We start from the raw sequence: 25,008 nt of genomic DNA on the forward strand, positions 1-25,008 counted from the left end.
TTAGACAAAACATATATTTTATTGACTCTTATAAGAATGGTACTAATACATTTTGTTCTTTTTTTACAGGTAAGATCGTGGAAACCCCTAAAAATCTTAATAGATACATGTGTCTTTTATAGGTATGTATGCTTTGATACAAACTATTGAATTCCCTTGAACCATTATGCATACTGTTCTAATATTGCTAACAAGATTCTAATACTACACAAATACAAATAAGAACAATCATTCACTCTTCACATCATCCCGCTAAAAAAAACAACCTACTAACCCATTGTTATTTAACGTCAAACAGCCCCCATTAAACCTTCCATTTAAGTGAAAAACACATCAAGGATCGATAACTCATATAGCCGGCATTGTCTACCAACACTGCAAAGAATGCCATCTTAATATGCGGCGGCAAATATCGACGCCGGCACTTCACTATGCGCGGAATGTCAGTGACGGCGTAGGGACGTGACCGGATTATCGATACGGATATTGGACGGAATATTTTATAAATTGGTGAATTTTGAGGTGTCTGTTGGTTTTGTAAGTGGTTCGTGTTAATGGGTGGTAGGCCTTATTTTATGTATGTTTGTTGGTTTTTATGTTAGTGGTAGGGAAATAGAACATTGTTTAAAAAGTCCAGTGTAAAAGCCAAATTGAAAATAATTATCAATATTGTAAAAAAACCGGCCAAGTGCGAGTCGGACTCGCGCACGAAGGGTTCCGTACTATCCAAAGTAATATTCTATATATATTTATGGATATCGAGCAAAAATGAGCAAAAAATCACGTTTGTTGTATGGGAGCCCCCAACTATTTATTTTTTTCTAGTTTTCAGTATTTGTTGTTATAGCGGCAACAGAAATACATTATCTGTGAAAATTTCAACTCTCTAGCTATCACGATTCATGAGATACAGCCTGGTGACAGACGGACGGACGGACGGACAGAGGAGCGAAAACAATAGGGTCCCATTTTACCCTTTGGGTACGGAACCCTAAAAAGGATTCAATTGTTAATTAATTTCCATTCACCGTTAATCAAAAACAGGGTAAAAAATATGTGCAGCAATTTGTAATTAACATAAATGACTTTTTTTGACAACACATTTTATAATACACACGCAAGTCAATAACTATGAAGGGATTAAGTTATTAAAGTGAATGTAAACCGTAGTAAAGAGACCACATTTCTATTGAATTCTAGGTAGATATTCCTAGGCTTGAATGTTAAAGCCCTCATTAGTTGCAAATGACGTTTGAAGAGAGTAGTGCTTGACATGTTACTAGTGATGTAACGGTTTTTGTGTTAATTTTTAGCTTTAACTGCCAAAATTAAAGTTAAAGGTCTTTGTGAGGTCTAGTTTACATACTTATAAAAACACCAGAAATTACGTGCCACATTCCAAAAATCGTTTTAATGGTTTGACCGATAATGAACGCCCTGATACACTTTTTATAAAAGTTGAACTTACATTTTGCAATAGTTGCGCTGTATTTGGATCATGCATGTCAATTGTAAGAAAATATACTGTTTCGTATATTTATTATTCATACCCACCTTACACAAATTTTCAGTTTCTTATATTCCTGCGTAAAGGTATACAAATTCATAACAAAACCACTCACAAACCCAGTAAAGAATTGATCATAGTTCAGGCATTCACACCCTTTATTCGCGACCCCAGTTGATATTCTTACGATGTCCTGTTCCGGCATCCGTCCCGATCCGTTCCGATCCGTCACGGCGCCGCATTCTGGCACGTCACGATATGAGCCATAAAGTGCTTTGTAATAAACCCCTTTTTATATCTAATCATGTAATGGATTGCACGTCGATAATATTTGTAGGTGAAAGGTGGGGTTTTCAGGTGTTGGTTAGTGATAGTCAGAATTTATGATTATTACGATAAATACTGATTGTTTTTATTACATTTTATGTTGTTAGTTGCATTTGGTCGAAAAAATAACGTTTTTGAAAATAACATTATTTGATTCTAGATGAATCTAGTTATTTTTTGTATTAATTATTGGAAAAAGAATAGAACAATAAAAAAGACACATTCAAAACTTACTTTTTATTAAGGTCAGCTTGACATAATTTTTTGTGACACAATATACATATTTTTTCGTTACAAATTGATCTAAAAATAATAACGCAAACGAATACATTTACAATAATCGCACAAAATTGTATATCGATATCCAAAACATCGACGTCAGCGCATCACTAGCGCGTAACGAGGGGGCGGGGCTAGACGTGTCGTTGCCATGACAACCGGCGCGACTCACCCGCATTCCTGAAACATACGGGAGTTGGAATCCATGGCGGGCACGCGCGGTTTTAAAACCTGGTATTTTTGTAGTGCAAAGGCATTTGAAGCAAACTGGAACACATTGACTTGTGAATATTGAAAATGGATCGACATTTTGCTGATATTTAAACTTCTTTTTTTTATCAGAGTTTTAATTGTATTTTTGTAGTAAATTAATTTTGTAACGACGGAGAAAGATGAAGCTGAACATCTTTGGTAGTCGTTACAAGTGATCAGAAGCCAGTGAGTCTTACCAAGGGGTATTGGGTTACCCGGGTTAATGAGGTCAGATATCCAGTCTCTCCTTATAAAATACTGATACTCAGCTGCTTCCGGTTACACTGGAAGCTAACACTAACATAGAATTGAAAAGGAAAAGGCTAGACAGCGGATGATAAAGAGAAAGCTGAAGAAAAAAATCTTCAGATGTCAGAAGAAAGTACTCACGTGACAGTACAAATTATTGTCCCGTATATTCGTGAACAAAGTCATACGGTAGTACAATCGCATATATTATTATTTGATCCCTACACAGCGTTTCGCAGTTATTTTATTTTCTGAACGCACCCACATACACATGTAGAACTATCTCAGAATATTGTTTTTCTCTTGAAGGTGTCACGATCAAGTAAAGTTGGTAAAGAAATGAAGATTCTTTTGCTCATTAGTGATGTGAAATAAAACCATGCCTATTACTTTTAATGATACGTAGTACGTAGCTACGTATCTATCAATGAAAAAAAGTTCTTAACTATTTAACAGTTTATGTATATAGTTGAGGAGTCGGCTCTTTTGATTGAGCTGTGCGCGAGACCGCATCAAAACAACAAGCATTAAATAAGGTACACTGCAAAAATATCAACAAAATACACAGATCTTAACTACCGCCAAACCAACAACTATAACCAACTACTATATCTGCAATATATCTTCCGCGAGTACTCCCAAAATCCCCCAAAACATAAATGCAGCACAATTGAAATGTAATACATAAAAACATGTCAACGCATTTACCAAGATATATCCGCCTTTGATCCGCGCCGATATAAACATTTATACGCATTTATACGCGTTTATACGCGAACAATCCTCAGGTCATAAAGAGGGATTATTTCGGATATCCGCGGAAATAACTCACGGTTTGCGATAAGGTCGGATACTAGGCGGATATGGCGGATACGCGGATATCGCGCCTCTGAATAGTCCAAAGAGATTTGTAAGGCGTTCCAATGCTTGTTTGTATATTTAGATTTTTCTATGTGTTTTGTTACTTTTTATAGTATTACTTTCAATGAAATAAATGACCTGGGCCTGCAGTCTCGACAAAGATAGCGATCGCTTAACGACAAAATTCGGTCGATAAGTCCTAACGATCCGATCGTAACGATTTTTGGTAGTCTCTACTGCCAAAACTATCGAGTGTCATCGCAAAGTTACCGAATATTTTCGGTAAGATAACGATTTATCGTTATGTCATAGAATTTCCTTGCGACAGTTTTTGACAGCCCGCTAAGTGATAGCTACTATCGATATCGTTCCTATATTTGTTTATTTTACGTCAGAAAATATTAAATAAATAGTAATTTAATAAATAATGGCTTCTGAATATTTAGCATGGGACTTAGTTGTGCTCGAGCACAGACGCGATGTGCTTATGGGTCGACAAATAGCACGAAACAAGCGAAACGATGAAAATCCCTTGGATTTGGAGGATGGCCAATTTCTTCAAATGTATAGAATTTCAAAGGAAATGTTTCACAGGCTACTAAGTGAACTGCGTCCATCTCTCCAAAGACGACGGCCTTACGGACTTTCTGTGGAGTCCCAAGTAAGTGTCTTTGCGACCTACCGTGCATAAATAATATTTCTATAATATATTTTTTCTTATAACTAAGGTTGAACTTTTTTTAAATTTTCTTCTTATTAGATACTGACGGCACTCCGATTTTACGCATGTGGGTGCTACCAACAACCTGTTGGCTTGCAGTGGGGTTGTAGCATGAGCCAAAAATCTGTTAGCCGAGTCATCCGGGCTGTAACTTCGGCAATAAATGAAAAACTTTTAAGAAAATATATTAAATTTCCAATGACTCAAGGAGAACGCCATGCGGCAAAACAGAAATTTAGAAATGCCCCACAGCCATTCCCAGGGGTAATTGGAGCCATTGATTGCACCCATATAAAAATTTTAGCTCCTAAGACCAATGAGGAGTCTTATGTGAGTGGTCACCATGAGGGCCATTCATTAAATGTGCAAGCTGTAAGTTGACCTTCAGTTCTATAATATCTAAAAATATTGTTTGAAAAATATGTACTTACATATTTAATATATTACAGGTGTGTGACCCTGATCTTATTATTTTAAATATTAATGCTCGATGGCCAGGAGCGAGACATGATGCTCACATATGGGCAAATTCACCGGTGCGCTCAACAATGAAGCGACATTTTGAAAATGGGGACCGCCGTGCTTGGCTGCTTGGTAAATAAATGAACATTATAAATCTGCCTCGAAGAGGTTGCCCATTCGACTTCTGAAATTACTTTGTATTTTTAATCTTTTAGGTGATGATGGATATCCTCTGGAACCGTGGTTAATGACTCCCATAAAACATCAACAGCCTGGCACACCGGAATATAAATATACCGAAGCACACTGCTCAGCTAGGAACATCATAGAAAGATGCTTCGGTGTGCTAAAATCTGTGTTTAGATGTCTATCACACCAACGCCAGTTAATGTACGAACCCTATATGGCTGGCCTAATAATTAACGCATGTGCAGTGCTCCACAATATGCGGATAACATATAAATTACCGGAACCAGAGTCCACCACATCCATGCAGCTGGTGGATAATAGTAGATTCCATGATGATATGTTAGAAGTTACAGGTAACTTATGAACTGATTTTTTATTTTACTATGTATGTATACCTAACACCAATACATTTTATTTTTGTTATGCAGGTTCTGGGCGAGCTGTTGCAGAGCGCATAAGAAGAAGGCTAATTAACACTAGTTTCACATAATTATTATACTTTTTTTCATTTATGTACTGTTTCAAATAAAAAACATTTTATATCATTTATTATTTTTATTTATGTAATTATTTATTGCGTCAGCTATTTTGTTTCCAACTTTTACCAATTGCAGCGTCGCCTCGGCTTGTACCTTGGCTGCCTCAGCCTGCATCTTGGCAGCATCTGCTTGCGCTTGAGCAGCAGTTGCCAGCATCTAAAAAACGTTGGATTTACTGAATGTGTCTTAATGTTCTCTAGCATGCTAGTGTGTATAATAATTAAGAGGAAATTTACACTATAACACACCTTCATTGTAGCAGCATTTGCTTCTGCAACTGCTAGAAATTCTCGTCGAGCTGCACTATATTGCTCAGAAACACTTTGGCGAGGATTCAGATCTGAAAATACCCAAAATTATTGGTATTGTAGGAATTATTGGCTGACCCACCTGCAGAACTAATGTTTTTATTATAAATAAAATTTAAGCTTACTCCTCTTTCTTCTGGGTCTCTGTCGCAGTGGTGGTGTTGATGATGCAACAGTTTCTGTCCTTCTGCCACGTACTGCTGGAATTATCAATTATAACACATTAAATAAAAATCAATGAAAATAAACATAGGTGAGCAAAATAACTGCAACTTACTCATTTGTAGTACTGGCGACTGAGGGGCATCTTGCACTTGTTCTTGGATGGGTGGTGGTGAAGAACCAGCCGTTGCTCTGCTGTCATTGATTGCTAAAATATTTTGTTAATTAATATTTTGGTAACATTAGTGTACAGATGTATACACATAATAAAATATATTATAGCAGTAACCAACTAGTTACTAAAAACTCCAACTTACTTGTTTCAGTCGGTAACAATTCCACAAAATCTCTAGCTGTAATAAAATAAATAGTAACATTAAAATTAAAATAATTATATTTTGAATTGAGTACCTATTAATTTAAAAACTTACCCTGAGAATGAGGTAAGGTGAGAACCTCAGAGATTACCACCCCAGCCTCCATCTCATGTTGTAATAACTGTAAATAACAATAAAAGTATTTTTAGTGTTATCAACATTCAAAGATTGAGAATATTAAATTGTATTGAATACAATAATCACAACTTACATCTTCCTCTGGCATAGCGTCCGGGCAGTCTGTCCCAAAGGAATAATCTGCCCCAACTATTGAAATTATCCGGCTCTCGGCCTCGGTCAGGGGAGCAGTGCTGACGCCTCGGTTGCCGGTACGTTTTTGTTCTTTTTTTAATTTTGCCGCCTTACTGCAAGCGCGGCTTTTTAAGTCTCTCCAAACCTACAATTAGAATAATTAACTCAAGTAAATAATAAAAAAAAACTGACGTGGCATGTACATGCTTATAATTAAAACCAATTCAATCTTTGAAAAAGACTTACCGTCATCCACTGCTCTGGTGTCTTTCTAGACCCGTTAGGGAGATTATTGAGCTCCTCGGCAACCTCCCTCCAGCCCGTTTCGAAATTTTCCCGGCCCTGCAAGCCGGTAAATTTCCGCGTGTGCAAATATGGACGCGCTTCTAATATTGATAGTAGTGCATCAATTTGAGCGGGTGTAACACGAGGGCTACGCAGACGCTTACGCCTGAAATATTAAAGTAGTCATTATGTAAACACAGAATACTTCGGATGTATACAAAGTATTCAATTTAGTAAGTACCAAGAATAGGAATAAAAAATTCTCGTTGTAGATGTACTTACCTGACGCTCAAGCTGCTGGCACCCGGCAGGCCTGCGCCTGTTTCAATGACTTCACCGTCCATGAATAGTAATGAATACACCGTTCTCCTTTATTATTATTATAAATCAAACCAATGTTCAAGTGCACAAACAAACTTGACATTGACAGTTTGTTTATGTTCTATGTCTGTATTGCAAGTACGCAAACTATTAAGATCTTTAATATGTGTTTTCTTAAAAAACGGTATGTTTTACTTACACGGTTCGATGCAAAAAGTTTTAATATGATAAGGTTCATCTATTTTCTTTATAATTGTCAAAGGAAACAAAATTGGTTGTGCAAATCTTGTCTACCATTTCTCCCTATAATACAAGGATTTTTTTTACATGCAACATTTTAATACAAATTCACCGCACTATGAATACGGTTTTCGCTATCGTACCGACACGAATATGTCATGATAATTAGCGATGTTGCCCGCTATCTCGGCTGTCGAGACTTGCGTTTATCGTTACTGTCGTTATGGCAAGCGAATATTTTCGTTAATATTTAGCGACTGTCAGTTTGCGATCGAATCGCTATCTTATGTCGAGACTGCAGGCCCTGATATGGTTTTATTTAGCTGTTTGGCATACAGATGAGTAAAAAATTCTTCGCGAAATAATAGAAAACATTACAATATCAGGCCAAATTCACCGATTCAACGCTTTTTCCTAAAAAATAATTAAGTTTCATGTGATTCATGAGCCCACGAAAATGTTAGTCAATTTATTCAAGCAACCAAAATATAGCAAGCTCATGTTCATGCAAGTTCATGCATAGCGTAGCAATACTACTACGCCGTAGCGGTCGTAGCAAATTTCTTTTCTCAAACCAAAGTTGCGTGTAAGGTTTGAAGGTTACAACAAATAAATGTATTATGTGTTAAACGATAGGCTATATATCGTTTACAAGCCATTTACTTGTGGCTAAAAGTTAGACTTAATGGTCTGATGACTGTTAAATAAATCTTGTGTCAAGTAACGCCTGTAACTTGTACACTGAATGAGTTAATAACTAAACTCGGTTTAATTTAACTGGTTGCTTGTCGAGTGATGTATGACCTCGATTAAACGGGTAACACATATCTTTAGTACGTGTTCTACATTGCACTATATTATTTTCTTGAAGATGCATATTGTCAATCAAAAGATGCCATCGTATTCTACCAATGTATGATTGAACGTTACAGTGAGATAGCTTTTTTTTTTTTTACACCTTTTCACACACGGTCGGTTAGCCCCATGGTAAGTTATTTATTAACTTGTGTTATGGGTGCTAACACAACTGATAAACTACATATAGCTACATATATACATATAGTAACACCCAGACCACGGCCAACAAGCATGCTCATCACACAAATATCGACCGAACCGGGAATCGAACCCGGGACCTCAGGTTCGGCAGTCCGGCTTGGTGACCTTTGCGCCACAGAGGTCGTCGGAAGCTTACACATCAAAATAAGATTCTGGCTCCTTTTCATCCTGACATTGGCAATAGTTTCCTCAGGATGCGGTATCGCGGGAATACTCTTATATTATTAGTATTGTAGTGTATTGTTTAGGTTCAAACTACGCTTGTAACTAACCCAATGTAATACCTATTTTCCTACAAAATTCTGTGTAGATTTTAAAAGCTCAGTAAATGAATGGCAGCAGGCAGTGAGGCGCGCGCGGCTGTCGCGAGCGATACCGAGCCGCCATGTTTTGACGTCACTGGAGATGTGTGAGGGAGGTATGGTTTGGTATATTTTAAGTGATGTGTTTTTAGGAAAGGAAATAATTTAATGACTCCTTTCGATATAAGAGGCATGTGTATCTGTACATATGACCCGTTCGTTTAAAATCCAAAAAGTGATTTTGGCCAAAACCGGGAACCGAATAGAAGACCTCACGCACAGCTATCTTACTTCACGACCACTAGACCAATGAGCATTTTTGATAATTAAACAAGTAATCTGTGTTTTTGTTCTTTTAATTTCCCATTGTACCATTGGGTATAGGACCGCAGTTCCTATTTAGAATCAATCCGCGCCTCTGTATGCACTGGTAATGCACGCGTTTTTGAAGTGCACTGGGAATACTCTTAGGACAGTTGTTTAACACAAAATTGAACTTAATCGAGCCAATAACAAAACACACCATCTCAACACCGAAAACAACAGCAAAAAAAAGCCTACCATCCATACCATAAGGTCAGTAACACACAGTCAGATAATTTGGCGGGTTTCCGGTTTGCGGACAAGAAGGCGCGCGCAATTTCCGGCGCGCTTTGTGCGGGCGTTGCGTTTGACGCGAGCACAAGTGCCTCCGCGGGTAATTGGACCTCTTGCGCGAGGGTCCCATTTTTGTGGGTGACTGGAGATGGGTTGTGGGTTAATTAGGTGGGTGGTATTGTTTTTGAATGCTTGTGTCAGTCATTTTTATCATAATTCATAACCTAAAACTAAGGCCTGGAAAAGTACTTAAAGTTTTCCAATAATAAATCAAAAAAATATATCTTGTATTTATTGTTTTACCTACTCTACCCATTTTTGTTTTCTTTTCTGTTAGACTTTACTTACAACAAATAGTTACATGTCTATTAAAAAAACGGTTGTCTGTAAAGTCGGTTTACTGACGATAGTCGAACGTGACAACGTCATAAGAAATTGATCGTCAGATGTCGAACGTTGCCGAACGCGGAGGCCGATCGTGCCTCTTTGTTGCTCGTTGCGTGCTCTCGCTTGCACTTCAAACCTTAAACGGAACGCCTCAGAGCGAGGTAACGCCGCATGAGTCATGTTTTTTCGTGCGTGCAGCCGTCTCCATCGATTTATAAGACGTTGTCACGTCAAAAGAAAAATATATTTTATAAAAATTGGTGTCAATTAAATTGGCCCGAAGTGTTTCGTCGTCAACCGCAGCTAAGAACCAATCCCGAGTGACGGCTATGACGCGATGCGCTGCGGGCCAATCACCGCTTTACCGCCGCCCTCGCGCTCCCTTCATACCACCAAAGGGACCCAATAAATCACTTCTGCGCAGGTGAAAGTCAGGGCTCGACTTCCGTGCCGGTAACTGTACTTAACTAGCAAACGACAAGTCAGTACATGAACGCGCGATTGATTATTTAAAATGTGTAGGTAGTTATAAAAAGTAATCTCGTAATCGTGATTGCAACTACAATTTGTAGTTAGTAATCAAATTTTTTAACTACTTTTTACGATTATTTAATGTAATTTGCAGTTTTGATTACTAACTACAATATGTAGTTGTAGTTAGTAATCAGTAGTTAGATTTCATTTTGCCCAACACTGGCTATGCTCCATAATTATTTCGATCGAATAGTAAAGCAATTGATTTTTTACTCATCGTGAAATAGTTCTATTACCTTATTATTATAGTTTTGTTATAGCATAACCTACAATCGCTGCACTAGCGGACTGATGCTATTTATTTTAATTATGAAAGCACGAATATTCGGCAACATATCACTGAACATATATTTAATATCGAAAGAATCATTACCTTTATCGTCGCAATTATCGTTGCTATAAACAATTTACACCACATTCACTTTTCACTGCACTTCATACTTGAAAATATGTAAATATATTATTGAATAGCAGCTGTTTACGCGGACGCATCGCTCACTCAAGTGGGAGAGAGACAGATGTCGAACGCTGCCGAACGCGTAGGCCGATTGTGCGATGGAACGCCTCAGAGCGAGGTAACGCCTCAGAGCGAGGTAACGCCTCAGAGCGAGGTAACGCCGCATGAGTCATGTTTTTTCGTGCGTGCAGCCGGCTCCATCGATTTATAAGACGTTGTCACGTCAAAATACAGATACCTAAGACAGCGAAACAATTTCGTTTTATACAGATAGACTGTCTGGTCTTATCTAATTTTTTACTAGAATAAAATTATTACACCATCTATTTATTTCAATAAGGTTGTTCATCGATTTTATTTATTATACTGGGTGTCCCATAAGTCCTTTGAAATCTAAATTTCGAAAAATATTTAAATGGCGCGCGGGAATGCCATGCGGGATGCGGGGATAGCATCAACGGTCTTTGGGAATTCATTCGCCATTGAAAGTTTTACCGGAGCGGACCGTGGTTTTTGTGTGCGTGAGTTTTATCACAACAATGATTCGGCCACCATTGCGCGGCGTATCTTTTTGTTCCTGTATTAACTGATTTTTTTATGGATGGTAATTTCTTATCTTTCTTTAAAATGCGCTGTAACGTCGTAAGTTCGTAAGTACGTTTAATGCATTGGAACGCTTACGAATGGATTGAGTAGGATTTTCACGAACTGACTCTTGCACTACGTCGATGTTGTCTTCCGTCCGTGATGTCCTTGGGCGGCCCGATCGTTGTTTATTCAACAAAATAAAATTGTAGATCCAGTCACCTCGAACTGTTGAACCCAATTTTTAACCGTTTGAACACTGGGACAGTCATTAAACGAGCGCAAATTGCGATACTCTCTAAATTTACGCCGCGCAATGTGTGCAAGTGATAAAAATCAAGCACACAAAAACCACGGTCCGCTCCGGTAAAACTTTCCATGGTGAATGAATTCCGAAAGACCGTTGATGCTATCCCCGCACCCCGCATGCCATTCCCGCGCGCCATTTAAATTTTATTCGAAATTTAGATTTCAAAGGACTTATGGGACACCCAGTATTTTTATTTTATTTCTACAAAAAATCTCTTATAATAAATCTTCAAAACAAGTAATTGAACTGCAATAAACTTAACCGCTCCACACGCCGCTCTCAGTAAAGTCGGCGAGATGAAAAGCCAGCGCGTCTTCATTGTAAAGTTTAGTTAGTAAATAAAAGGAGCCGCTCGCCCCTAATCCTGTTAGACGCTCTTTGATTACGTAAATCACTGTTCTTAAGGCGAGTACGGTTCCGCTAATTTCATTACTCTACTGCCTTCTGTATTGTGCTGCGTTTGTACTGGCGAGTTACTGGAAGCTAGTTGGTAATTGTTTTTAATATTTTATTAGGTGATTTATGAAATTACTTTCAGAATATCGTTGCTGTATGCATTAGTACTATGTTTGTAATGCTATGACATATCTCTTTTTAATGAAGGTGGCTAGAAAAGATTGTGTGACAATTATATCTGGGAACCAATGAATTAATACCTTTTATTTTTCTGTATATTTTTTAATAATAAATAATGTATTGCATAAGTATTGTTATACTTCTCATGGCAGTTTAAAATTCATCTAGGTACTTACTTAAATTATCAACAACATGACTCATTATAAAAACAATAAATATTTATCGAACAACCATCTGGTTGATGGCTTCGACATTATTTCGTTCTCACTTTCCGTGTGCTCCATACAAAATATTACAATGGCTAATGACCAGTAATCTACCCATTATATATCCATTACGAAATACCAATTATTTGTTATAGTCCTGTATTACTGAAAACAATGATATAATTTTGTTTTTTTATTACAATATTTTTTCTGGATATTTCCGTTATCAACATTTTGTGTATGAAATTAAGGTCCGATTAATTTTATCGATGCATTTTCACCATTACTAAATCACATTCACGGGTGACAAAGGTACTCTTATTAAAGTGACCAAAATATTACAAATTATCAACGAACTAAAAAGGAAATAATTTTCAAGGAGTTAAATGATTCCGTGACCTTTTTGGCAAACATTATCTTAAAGATAAGAGAAACTTTGAAGCACAATAAATACAAAATGCAAACAAAACTGCAAGATTAACTGAAACTTATCCAAGAAATGAATGAACTTCTTGAGACTGAAAGTAAGCCGAGCAGTGACTTCAACAAATCGGTTTAACAAGCCCCATTCAGTCGCACTTGCCACTCGCCTGCGCACTAACCCGATTGAACGCAGCACAATACTGCGAGCACATTTATTAGGGTTAATGAAAACGAACCAAAGCGCTCTCGACTGCTGTTTGATTTAGTTATAATAAAACATTTTGTACTGAGACAGCCGACTTGAATTCAATACCAGTTGGAATCGCTTCAAAAGATCTTATTGTTATATATCTTTCTATATTACCTTTATTACAAGGCCATACAATGAAATTAGTTTTTATAATTCAAATTATAATTTTATTGGGTAGGCAAATCTAACCTACTGGGTATTTTTGTCATTTTCCTCACTAGTAAAAAAAGGAATCTCATTCAAATATAACGAGAACACAGCCTTATTATTATGAATACTTAATCTCACACATTCATGCCTCCTTTTTATACAGGTTATCCTAATAACCTGCATTCCAACTTAAACGAGACACTGACATAATACGCCACTAACTAGTCCCTAATATTCCATCTTTTGTTTTGTTAACCACATGAATGTATAATTTTTAACCGACTTTCCAAAAAGGAGGAGGTTGTCCATATAAGTAACATCAAATTCCTATCACCAATAACCAAAAACAACACACAGACACAATATTGACTTCACCCATAGACAAAATACAATATAACTTAAGTTTAGTAAGTAAACAGGTCTTACCCCCCTCCGTGTGACGGCACGCGTCAGTCATGGGAACTGATTAATCGTGCAGTAATTAATCAGCACGCGACGAGGGTAGCTGGGGCTGTCGTTATTTTATGAACACGTCACTGTGGTGTAGTTGTAAGAATTGCTGGTAAATAATGTGGAAATTGATTGTTTTGAAAGTCTTGTTATACTAGAACTAGGACTCATACTACTACTGCTAGTACTGCAACTATACTACATTTTGTCCAACTTAACTGTGTATGATCCCTTGATTTGTATTCCCTATACAAATCTGATTATTTTTATAATATTGTTATTGCGATTCATATATAATTATTTTCTAGTCTCACTGTTAGACGAGACGATATGCTATTTTATTCGATAGAAAACCAAGAGTAGAAGTACAACAGTACCAAGAGTAGAGTAGAAGTAGTCGATACTTAGACAAAAATGTCTCAACTACCATTATATTATCCAGATAACTCTTTAACTGCACAAAATGTCTCTATCTTTCAAAAGTACCCCGTCTATAATAGACACATACTCCCACACTTAGATCCCAATCACAGCTATATAATATAGCGTGGTATAGCGGCGATAATTTTTACAAGCGATGTCGCGGCCGAGGCGACAGGCACGCGCGCCCCTTTCACGATGCATTACGCTTGGCACTGCTGGTTTGTGGTGTAAGTCATTAGAGGTAGCGGGGCGAGTAGGAAGTAATACTAACTTTTTGGAACAAATATGGTAATGATGATCTTTGTGAGTTAATAAACTTGCTTTGGTTATCGATGCTTTACAATGTTTACTCAAACGTTATAGTGTAAATAAAATGATATTGTACTTTTATAGTAACATATCAAGGCTAAATACCGTTTATAAATATGTATGTATAGTATTAGGTACTTTGTTATAATGTGAAATAGAAAACGGTGTGATTTAATTCGAAACATCGTCTGGGCGCCTATAAAGTTGACTAAAGTTTAAATTTTTTGAATGATGAATAAATAAATAGTTTATACCTATTTACCGAGTGCAGGTGGATGGAGAAGACAAGGCAAACCTAAGAAAAGATGGATGGATTACCTGAAAGATGACATAAATAACAAAAAAGTGAGTACCAGTATCGCGAGTGACATATTGCGTCGACCCCAAATAAAATTGGGGGCAGGGTAGTATTTACCGAAATCCATAATATTCGTTTAGCGTATATCGCGTTCGCTCTTCTCTTGGGCCACACCCCAAGACATCTCTCGGGCACGACTAGTACAGCAATAAGTTAGAATTTTCCTAATAACAGCGGAGTGTAGGTGCGGCTGAAATGAGCGAACACCCGGATAATGGCGACTGAAATATGGCCGCCATGCCTTCTGCCCGGGAGTTTTTAGTTGCGCTTTATTTAGAGAATAGTGAGTTCCCGGGGTGAGGTTTTAGTTTGGAATGTTGTTAATGTAAGAAAGAAAGGGGTTTTAAGTTTAGTTTGTAAAAACATTTCTTACATACAGTATATTTGAATACCTCATTATTTGATATACCATTATGGTAGTTATACTGATTTATTTACTAGAAAAGGTAACTGTTTTGTGAATGTAATATTTTAATCTCGATCGCAACTGAAATTGAATATGTATTAAAGAAATAGAAAAAAAAGAGATCAAACTGAAAATAGGGAAATAAAAGAATCAAGATGTGCAAGACATCGACTACCAACCTGTTGCTTCTTCGCTCAGATCTGCAAACAGCTTTTTATGAGCACATACAGAATAATGGTGCATGAGAGAATCGTCTTACATTTTACATACGTGCAAAATATACTGAAAATCAAAACTTTGGAAGAAGGTAGATTCTTATACACTACATACACACTTTACTTGGTGACACTAAACAAAAGCTTACCATACAAAATACCTCACAATACTCATGTTTGTTAAGAACCTTTTCCTAGTAAAGTAAGGCCGACTAACCCGAATTAATGTACGTCTACCTACCTACAGAACAATTTCAGAAAGCGTTCTCTCATTTCTACATGGACACTCCATATGTATGAGACACTCGGCCGATTGTCGGCCGAATTAATATGTATGGACTTAACCCTTGGCTGCTGGCTGCTGAAATTGTAGCCTGTTTAGGGTTATAGGTACTCTTGTTAATTGTTCCCGAGGTTTTTATTTTAGTTTGATTGTTGGGACTGTTGTGAAATGGTTGGAGATCCGGTGTTTGTAGGTTGGTGATTATATAACGTATGTTATCGTCTGCTTGTCTGAAAAACTCCCAAGGATATATTTAAACCAATCGAGGGAATGCTCATTCTACATATGTCCACCTAACATATTATCTTAGAGAAAACTACGAAATAATGCTCCGCGATACGGCTCAATTAAAATCTGAATTGTTTATGGAAAATAATACTTATCGCTACGAAGGATGATTTTGTGCTAGTTGTGGTTCTTCAGACCTAAATTTACTTTTCTATCAAGTTTCATGTTCTTAACTTTAACAAATAATTTCAAAAATTTCTCAATATATTCTTTTGTTCCCGTCTTTTGTTTCTACCTCGGAAAATTTTTAGCAGTCCATATAGGTCAAACATTTTTTTCAGTCTTGTTTATTATTTACCTACAAACAAGGTAGTACACACAACAATAGTCAGTTCAATGCCATTTGATTGGCCGAACTGATTCGTGCAATCAACACGAGTTTTGTATGCAGTCCACACGTGCGGGTAGTTCTAAACAATTGTCATGATTTGTTGGCGGTACACGTCAATAATAAATTAATTCTGCACACATGCAGTATGCTCTGACCGGAATTTTCATAATTGATTGGATTTTCTGGTGTGATTGTGTGATTTTTGTGGGCTCACTATTACGTAAAATTGAGGTTAAACCTAAATATGGGATCATTTCTGTCATTGAAACGGCTGTTCCTTAAAAATAATTGACAAATAAATCTACAAATACAATGGTACCGTTGTTAGGAAAATATTGAACTTCGTCTCACTTATGAGACAATTTGTGTTTTCCCACGGTTTTCCCATAATAAGAGTAATTGATAACCTACTTCCCCCAATAACAACAAAAACCGAATATTTTCGTAAAACCAGTTCCATTATAACTCATAATTAAGGGCAAGTCATTAAGACGTATGTGCTGATCAATCTTGTGAGTGAGAGGCATTTTCTTAAGGGTAGCAACCCTTTATTAATCGAAGTACCCCCGCCCTGTGTGATGATCAATGGGGACTACGGGCTATTGTTGAGCGGACAATCGCCCTCTGATTGGTGGAATTGAATGTGGATTGCATTATTTTGAATAGAAACCTGATAATTATGTTAGGTGCAAAAATGACGTATGCTGATGTTGGTTTTTATTGAATTGTGAATCGGAACAAACCGATTGAAATATTTGCTTAGATAGTTTAAGAGTTTTTTTAGCCATAGTAAACTACGGCGTAGTAATATCGTAACCCGCATCTATCATACAATGAGTTGCAAAATTGCTAATATTATTGTAGCTAGAATACTCTTGAAGACTACACAACAAAAGGTAATTTAGCCACTACAGCCAAAAAGTCTTTTAACCAAAATCGGCTCAGATAGAGACAACATTTTGTCATCATTGGCCTTTTTACTGTCCCAATGCTGCACAGGCCGTTCACACAGAGAAGGATTAAACGTAAATAGCTTAAAGCTGGTTGGTGCTTTTCGTAACCTCTCATAAAATTAAGCTTATAAATTTTACCCCCAACATTTCTCCCCAATATTACCGAACAATCTAGGTCTTACCCCACACACTGTAAGACACGCAAGTAATAACCCATCACGTTATGATCGTCATATGTTTGCAAGTCATCGCGGCGTCGTTTGCAGCATCGTTGGTCACTGGGCTCTTATGTTAATTGTTAGATAGACAATTATTTATGAGCGTGGTTTGGAATTTTGAGAGGGCGGTGAAACTATGAAGTTGAAAGTTCTTATTGATTTGAAGCTATAATTTTGTATTACTTTCAAAAATGTAGCTTTACAACAACACTTTTCGACGCTCAGATTTGGGATTTATACTGTGGTTATGCTTAATGTATACGTTTATTTATTATGATTCATAATATTCACGTAAAGCTAAATTCAATACCAAGCTTAGTAAAGCTTGTTTAACCAAATTAAAAGAAACAAAAATCACTATGCAACGTTCTTACTCCCTAAGGGACCGTAAAAAATATTTTTTAAAACACACATACTTCAGTTTAACCTTAACTTCAACGTAAATTCATCACAAATAAATTGATAGCACCCATCACACGGATCGACAGAGCACCGCCAACAAAAAAAAATAGCTCAACCTCGTTTAAAAAATCTACCAATAAAAAGCTTGCACAAAAAGCGTGTGGGTAAAATATTCGGGTTATACATCACCCGGGACTCGAACCCGTCACGGTTCGGCCGGGTACCCGTCAGTCCGGGCACTATGCTAATCGTGACGCACACCATTTGTTTCGAAAAACCGAGAGAGTAAGAAATTGAATGATTTTGTTAACTAAATTATGTAGAAGGGGGAATGTTGTGTCTGTGTATGGGTGAGTAGTGTAGGTTTTCAGTAAGAAACTAGACGTAACTTACCGTTGGGTTTTGATGGTATTCATGAGTATTAGTATTTATTTCCTTGAATATGTCGATTTCCATCCTATTTATTTTTAAATTACACCAAACCTTTGATAAACTTGAGAGTTAACATACATTTGACTATTTGGCACACTTACCCGAAAGCCAAGTGAACTATTTGATTCTAAACAGACACCACATAAGTGAATTCGCCAAATATATTTTTCTTTATTTCCCCATCTTAAAATAAAGCTTTTTAATACATCTCAAAGTACAATACAAGAACCATTCACACAGAGACCCAAGAATTCCACCCGGGTACGAAGTCCCGACTAAAATATGAAGTAGGCGAGTAGGACCGATATCCGTCGATATCCGCCAATATCCGCCGCTCAATAAATAATAATACTCGATTATCGAATGTCCGCTGTTTTAGCTTATTTCCTGTTCGTTGCGGATTATCGATATCAATTTGTTATTAGGATATTTTAAACTAGAGTTGGACTAGTTTTGAAGATTTTGTGTTGTGTAAATTAATGCAGTTTATTTGTTATTGTTTTTTAACATAAGTTGTACGTAGTTGTGAACGGTTTTGTCTCAGATTTTCTTTTTCTATTATTGAAAAGGCGTAACAAGACAGACATATAGAAAGTTATGGCTACATTGATCATCTACTGAGGAACAATAACAAATCAAAGCTATACTTAAGAGAAGTATTGACAATACAATATGCTTTTTCTGACTGATTTGTAAATACATGTATTTTCTTGCAGCTGATTGAATAAGTAGCAAAGTAAACCTTCCTAATGTTTAGTTTCTAATTTTATCCTTAATTCCTAAATAACCTTAAAACACGAAATCCATACGAGTAGACCCCAACGTCCCGCAGTCAGCGCTGTCAGTCGCACGGGCACAAAGCTTTGTCGGCGCTGTGTGACATGTCCACAGATAATACTATAGCAGTTAGAAATAACCGCCAGTATTGTAATGTTAGTAGAAGTAATTATAATTTTGTAGTTACGAATTTAAATATTATAAATTCACCTCTTGGTTTTATTAAAATAGAAAAATAATACCTTCAAAAGTACTTACGTCCTCATTGAGAGCTTTTCTTTGAATTCTGAATTTGAATTGATTTCTTTGAATTTTGAAAGTTGGCCAATAAAATGGAGCTTGAGGTCATCAGCGCATATTTTATTTAACGATCGTTAGATAAAGTTTTGAATACTGAAACTCACTCAAAAGTCCTCATCGTTTTTGTACCCAAAAACTTTATAGATTCTTCGTCGTCATCTTAAATTAATAAAAAATGACATGATCACTAATGGCAGATTTCAATAACCTATCTCTCTGGTGATGTGGTAACTAGCGATAGGAGTTCATTTATTTATTCATAAGAATACAAGCTTACAGTAAATACCAAAACGCTTATATCTATACTAATCTTACAAAAAAAAGTAGCTAACAATGCAATAATAAACATAAACAATTACAAAAACAACAATAAACCATACATTATTTCTTAGAACTAGTCAGAAAAAGGTAAAACATTTTCTTGATAACATAAGGAGCATCAAAAAATATGTCTGCATCCGGAGTATTCTGTAAAAAACTATTTACTAATGATACAGCACGAGTAGTAGGACTGTTGTGCATCTGGAGGGGCCAACTAGGTGGACACGACAGTAGTCTATGTTGCCGTCTGCCGACACCACGCATGTATTTGTCAGGGACATAGAAATAAATGCACTCTCTCACGGGTGCATTATCGATCTTATTTATAAGCAAGAAATAATAGTGCATTAACGTTGATATATTGCGTCTCAGTATTAAAGTGTCAATACTAACCATCCCCGATACAAATAAGGAAGGGTATAGAAATGGATAATACCCATACTGTAGTTTGTATAAGTACCTCGCAAATTTTCGCTGGATTTTTTCCACCATACCACTGTATAATTTTTCTTGGGGGTTCCAAATAATCGCGTTGTACTCTAATTTACTACGAACAAAGGCATTGTAAAGAAGCCTTATTACGTGGGCATTTTTGAATTGGGATGATGTTCTAATAATGAATCCCAGACATTTGTTAGCTGCTTTACAGGTGTTCGTAATGTGTTCTCGAAAATTTAATTTATAGTCTATAATTAAGCCAAGGTCTTTGATAGATAATACACGCTCTAATGGTACGCCATGTAATACATACGTTGCTTTTATAGGAGAACAAGAGCGGGAAAAACTAATTGTTTTACATTTCGAACTATTAAACGATAATTTATTCTCAATGCTCCAGTTATTGACTGCATCTATATCACGCTGTAGTGCTGTGCATTCTTCAATGTTAGTCACTGACAGGAATAGTTTTAAATCGTCAGCAAACATAAGGCATTGTGCTGTGGAGAGTACCGTAGGCAAATCATTTATCATAATTAGAAATTGAGTAGGACCTAGTGTACTTCCTTGACTAACACCTGAGCGAGTGAAGTATTCTTCAGATTTAAATACTCCTACCTTTTTTTTTTTGAGTTTTAATTTTAGTGAAATTGGCTATACGAGTACTAAGCTGGAGTATTCATTTTATACTAAAAAATACACATGAACTTTTAGCTTTACTCTAAGAACCAAAAGAGTACTTAGATGCAATTTATTTTTCCTTCTCAATATAAATCTGTCAAATTACAGTTAATCACAGTACAAATCCACTTCCTCGTGAGTAGATTGACGCGCGAACAGACAGACAGACGGACGGTACGTTAGCTAACGGCTCTCACTTAACTCTCACTTAGTGGGCGTTACACTTACACGCGCAATTAACTCGCATCGCCTTTCAAAGAACGCCGATTATCCTGTGGTTAGTCTTGGGGAAAAATTGATGGAAATTAAAAGGGATTTGGTTATGTTTGATGTATTTTTGGCTGGTTTTTAACCCCCGACGCAAAAACGACGGGGTGTTATAAGTTTGACGTGTCTGTGTGTGTGTGTGTGTGTGTGTGTGTGTGTGTGTGTGTATGTGGCATCGTAGCTCCCAAACGGATGATCCGATTGTAATGCGGTTTTTTTTGTTTAAAAGGAGTGTCATTCGGGAGTGTTCTTAGCTATGTTTGGTGGAAATCGGTTCAGGTCTTCAAGGTCATCAGCTCGTTTGTTAGGTGTGAGAAGAATGTTACACGCTCAGTTTACTTGCAAGCATGTGTGGGATCTGAAATTTGAAACACTAATGTCTTCTGGAACCACCGAGCTGGTCTGCTGTTAGGGCACGAAGGTAGGAGACGTAACCCTGAACTGCCTTTTAGTAAACCCATCGAGTTTGGGCACGTTGAATTTGTCTTGACTAGTTCTCTTCAATTGACGAGAACCTGATACTGGAAATGGGATGTGGCGGATGAAACCCTGGAATGCCGGAATGAAACGGATAAACCGATTTATATCTTCGCTGAAAATCTAGAATGACCAAAGGTTTATGTTTCCTCAATCTGTGCAATTCTCCCAGAGCCAGTATGTTATGAGGATTGTTAAACAGCATCCTTTGTCCGAGATCGCATAGAGCGACCCCATCTTAAAATAAAAGAAATTAACTGAAAGAAGAAAAAATTAAGGAGCTCCTTCAAAAAGCATGAAATAAAATTAAATTATAAATTTAAAAAAACCCCCGACCCAAAAAAAGTACGCAATTAGTATGACAAAAGGTTAAAAACGCTAAACCCTATAAAAAGCAAAAAATAACTTTTAACACTACGTAAGTACCAACTAAAGCATGTCAGACTAAACTAAATTTTGACGTGTCGGGGGACCGCTTTTTACCTTCAAAAATACTTACATAAATCAAATGATGCCTACCTAATTACAACATTCGTATAAAACAAAATTATATACACAGTTAACAGTAGTATATACTTAATTACTTCTAACGTTAGGCTAATAAATTAGAGCGGTCCCCCGACACGACAAAATTTAGTTTAGTCTGACATGCTTTAGTTGGTACTTACGTAGTGTTAAAAGTTATTTTTTGCTTTTTATAGGGTTTAGCGTTTTTAACCTTTTGTCATACTAATTGCGTACTTTTTTTGGGTCGGGGGTTTTTGATTGACCACTTCTGCATTCGCATTATTTTTTTCAATTACTTATTAGAGATATTTAATTCTTTGACAGACACACTCTATTATTTTAAGGGGTTTCTTTACTTCTGGGCCAACACAAATAATTATTTCTTGTTTTTGAACATCATCGTAATCTTATTCCCAAACACAATTCTATTAGAAACTAAAAACTGGTAGGTACCATCTTTGTGAGCTCAACTTTTTCTTCATTATTACAACTATATTTTTAATTCTAACTCTTTAGGCTAGTCAACCAATACAACTAGATACTTATTTAAAAAAAAACCCCTAACTCCATAGTGTCTCCACACCCCACACACACACATACACACAAACAGATGCACAGAAAAGCTCCTAATTACAAAGCCAAACAAACCATCAACACTTACTGGAAAACCGTTTGCACTGTGTACACGGCCTCGAGGGTCAGCCAGGGGGGGGTGAAGAGGAAGGAGGGGGCGAGGAGGGGGGTGGAGAGGAATAAGAAAACGTATTTACCCCCGGACCACTTGCGTTCCGACGTAACTTTATACCTAAACGGTGGTAGGGCTGTCGGTAAGGTTGGGTTTGTGCGTGAATAGTTTTGGTTTCAAAAGTTATTGTGGAAAGTAAAATGATTTGAAATGTGATCCAATTAAATAACATAAATCAGTCTTAGCTAATTCATAAACTTTGGTTTCCTAATTTTATGCTAATATGGTAAAAAAACTAAAAACAGATTTATGTAGAAACTAACTGGGAGTAAATATTTAACATGATGACTTCCAATGCTCTCTTCACTTGTATATTACCATGGGTTTAATATTACCAACTCCAATGTAAGCCTCAACAATATTGCAAATCTTTATTTATATAATATTATTAATTCGAAAAACAGGAAGTCAAGGAGACGGAGATAGGCAACTTTCTATCCGGGTAAAACTCAGTAGTGGAGGAAACCTACTACAATTTATTTCAAACCCAAAAAAAAACTACAACACAAGAAACAAAATAATGTAAAAATTCTCATCCACATAAAACGAAACTATTTATTCACCTTTCTAACCAGAAACCGACCAACAAGCCGGCACAGCCCTGCACGTCCATCAAAGCCCGCGTTAAGTATATCAAATGAATTGTAAATGAAATCAGACGCGAGTGGCTATCGGCGGCGGTTTATCGCGCCTGAGGGGGGGGACGTGTGATGATGGGGGGCATCAATGATTTTTAAGTTTAATTTTGAGGTGAGATGACTTGAGAAAAGAGTAAGTCGATGAAAATTTATAAAATAACCAAGTTATAAATGATTGGTCTTAATTAGTTAGGGAACTCTGTTTTGTTTAAGATTTTACCAGGAAGATGACGCGTCTGGAATATTTTAATTTAATGCCTGGCAGTCGATAATTTCTCTGTCGTATATTGACAAATTCCAGAATAAATATTAACTTTCGTTGTTTCGGTATGTTAAGTGCATATCGGTATGTTTTATATAATAATCGTATCATGTTATAGCTCTGTAGTTCAAATGCTGTTAAAGGCATCCTCATTTAAAAGACAATAAAAAATTGAGCTCTTCGAAAACTAGACTTCTAAAAATTAAAACTCTTTTGCTGCAAAAAATAAAACGTATTAAAACAAAAGCCCTTTTACCTCAACTTGGAATTACCGTTTTTAAAACTACCCGCATCTTATGAAACTTCAAAATGTAAGGAATTCAATAGAATAAACTGAATTCTTCAATGTAAAGGCAACGAAGTGCATTGCATTATTCTTTTGTTCAAGCGCTACGCTTTCGTAGCGTCCGCTACGAGGCTACGAGCGTAGCTACGTAGCACTTGCTACGATGGCGTAGCGTAGAGATTGCTGTATCTCTGTTGTTTTATTAATGAATAAATCAATTGGTTGGGATGGAAAACAAAGCTTCAACGATATATTGAAGTATCTTTAATATATTGTACGCCTGGTTTTTTGAAACTATTAGTACAAAATTTTAAACAATTCTAATGTATTCATAATATTTTTTCTTCTGTTACAGGTAAACATAGTCGCCAGTCTCAAGACTTTAAGGCCAGATAAGTAAAACATTTTATTTGTAATCGTCCAATTGCAAGAATTTCAGCGATATCTCGCCGTAGTTTCACTCGGCACTACACTACATAAATCACTATGAAAAAGCCCGACGTTCTTAAAACTAGTCATATTCAGTATTACAATCACGCGCCCACAATCTTTTCCTTTGTCAAAAATCACTTACATCTCCGCGCCTACGGGCATTACCATGAGTGCGAGGGAGATGGATATAGTTCTGTGAACTCCGCCGAAGGGACAATTTGCGCGTACAGTCCCGGTAAGAGGTTTCGACTTTTATTTTTACGGTAATGCATACTTTCTTTGGCGGGACTTATTGGGTGGGCTTGAGTGAAGTGGACTGGTTCGTTTTATGAAAAGCATAATTCTTGAATATTGCCCCCTTTTAGGGTTTTACCCGAGTGCGGGAGGCGAGGATTAAAATAAGTTTATATGACTTTTTTATGATGTTGATTGGTTTTGTTTTTTTTAAGTACCCGTTTTGTTCGTGACAAGCTACAATTGTGGTTGTTTGTTTGTTACTTTGCAAAGAACAAGTATTTAAATTTTGATATTCTTCCTCTTTTAGACATGTTTATATTAGCGTCTACATTATTTTTTTAGTAAACTCATGCTTCTCATTACTAGAACCCAAATTCTAATCAAATTATTGTTATTAGAAGATCA

General features: G+C 36.6%; 3 protein-coding genes across 3 annotated transcripts in view; 2 read left to right on the top strand and 1 right to left on the bottom strand.

The window, feature by feature from the left end:
* LOC124641949 (complexin) overlaps nucleotides 1–25,008 on the top strand; it is a 302,550-nt gene that overhangs the window by 236,709 nt on the left and 40,833 nt on the right. The window lies entirely within an intron of this gene.
* Nucleotides 3,612–5,392, top strand: LOC124641945 (putative nuclease HARBI1). Its single transcript, XM_047180211.1, has 5 exons — nucleotides 3,612–4,136; nucleotides 4,236–4,568; nucleotides 4,646–4,790; nucleotides 4,874–5,200; nucleotides 5,276–5,392. Exons 1-5 carry the CDS (start codon nucleotides 3,903–3,905, stop codon nucleotides 5,335–5,337), a joined length of 1,101 nt encoding a protein of 366 aa, XP_047036167.1. The 5' UTR covers nucleotides 3,612–3,902; the 3' UTR covers nucleotides 5,338–5,392.
* LOC124641946 lies at nucleotides 5,186–7,547 on the bottom strand. The gene is made up of 9 exons (XM_047180212.1): nucleotides 7,053–7,547; nucleotides 6,732–6,936; nucleotides 6,445–6,630; nucleotides 6,288–6,354; nucleotides 6,174–6,209; nucleotides 5,972–6,064; nucleotides 5,820–5,894; nucleotides 5,635–5,726; nucleotides 5,186–5,542 (listed from the first exon to the last, which is right to left on the bottom strand). The coding sequence occupies exons 1-9, from the start codon at nucleotides 7,112–7,114 to the stop codon at nucleotides 5,390–5,392; spliced, it is 969 nt and encodes a 322-aa protein (XP_047036168.1). The 5' UTR covers nucleotides 7,115–7,547; the 3' UTR covers nucleotides 5,186–5,389.

Source organism: Helicoverpa zea, chromosome 23, assembly GCF_022581195.2.
Source record: "Helicoverpa zea isolate HzStark_Cry1AcR chromosome 23, ilHelZeax1.1, whole genome shotgun sequence".
Lineage (NCBI taxonomy): Eukaryota > Metazoa > Arthropoda > Insecta > Lepidoptera > Noctuidae > Helicoverpa > Helicoverpa zea.